General features: G+C 67.2%; 1 protein-coding gene across 1 annotated transcript in view; it reads right to left on the bottom strand.

Moving 5' to 3' along the window:
* PKP3 (plakophilin 3) overlaps positions 1-442 on the bottom strand; it is an 8,222-nt gene that overhangs the window by 5,535 nt on the left and 2,245 nt on the right. The window contains exons 2-3 of the mRNA XM_005426566.2: positions 178-254; positions 3-61 (exon numbers count right to left, since the gene is read on the bottom strand). Of these exons, the coding sequence (XP_005426623.1) occupies positions 3-61; positions 178-254 (136 nt within the window). The remainder of the gene's footprint in view (positions 1-2; positions 62-177; positions 255-442) is intronic.

The raw sequence follows: 442 nt of genomic DNA, 5'->3' as shown, positions 1-442 counted from the left end.
GCGGGGCCCAGCCGCTGCCCCGCAGCGTGCCGAAATCCTTCTTGGCCAGCGGCTGGTACAGCTGCAGCAGGGAAAAAATGGAAGGTTGGGAGTCCATCCCTCCCCCAGGGGAGTGGGGAGCTCTCCTCAGCGCAGCTGAGGCGGCAGGCAGGGGACAGAGCCCCGGTGGGTACGTACCGAGGCCTTGGGGTCCACGCCATTGCTCTGGGAGCGGGAGCTGAAGGAGGAGCGCAGGGTCGAGCTGTACTGACCGCCTGCAGGACAGCCACAGAGGAGGCAGAGTAAGCACGGGCAGGGCAGGAAGGGATCGGGAGATCAAAGATCGCCCCAGCTCATCCCAGAGAGACCTGCTGCGGGAACCGTGGCACCGCAAACAGAGCTTGGGGGACAGGGGTGGGAGGAGGCCGCCTTCGCCTGCCCGCTGGCCACGGGGAGCAGAGGT

This window comes from Geospiza fortis, unplaced genomic scaffold (assembly GCF_000277835.1).
Source record: "Geospiza fortis unplaced genomic scaffold, GeoFor_1.0 scaffold450, whole genome shotgun sequence".
NCBI lineage: Eukaryota > Metazoa > Chordata > Aves > Passeriformes > Thraupidae > Geospiza > Geospiza fortis.
The sequence above is the reverse complement of the archived record's forward strand: the minus strand, read 5'-3'. Positions and strand labels throughout refer to the sequence as shown.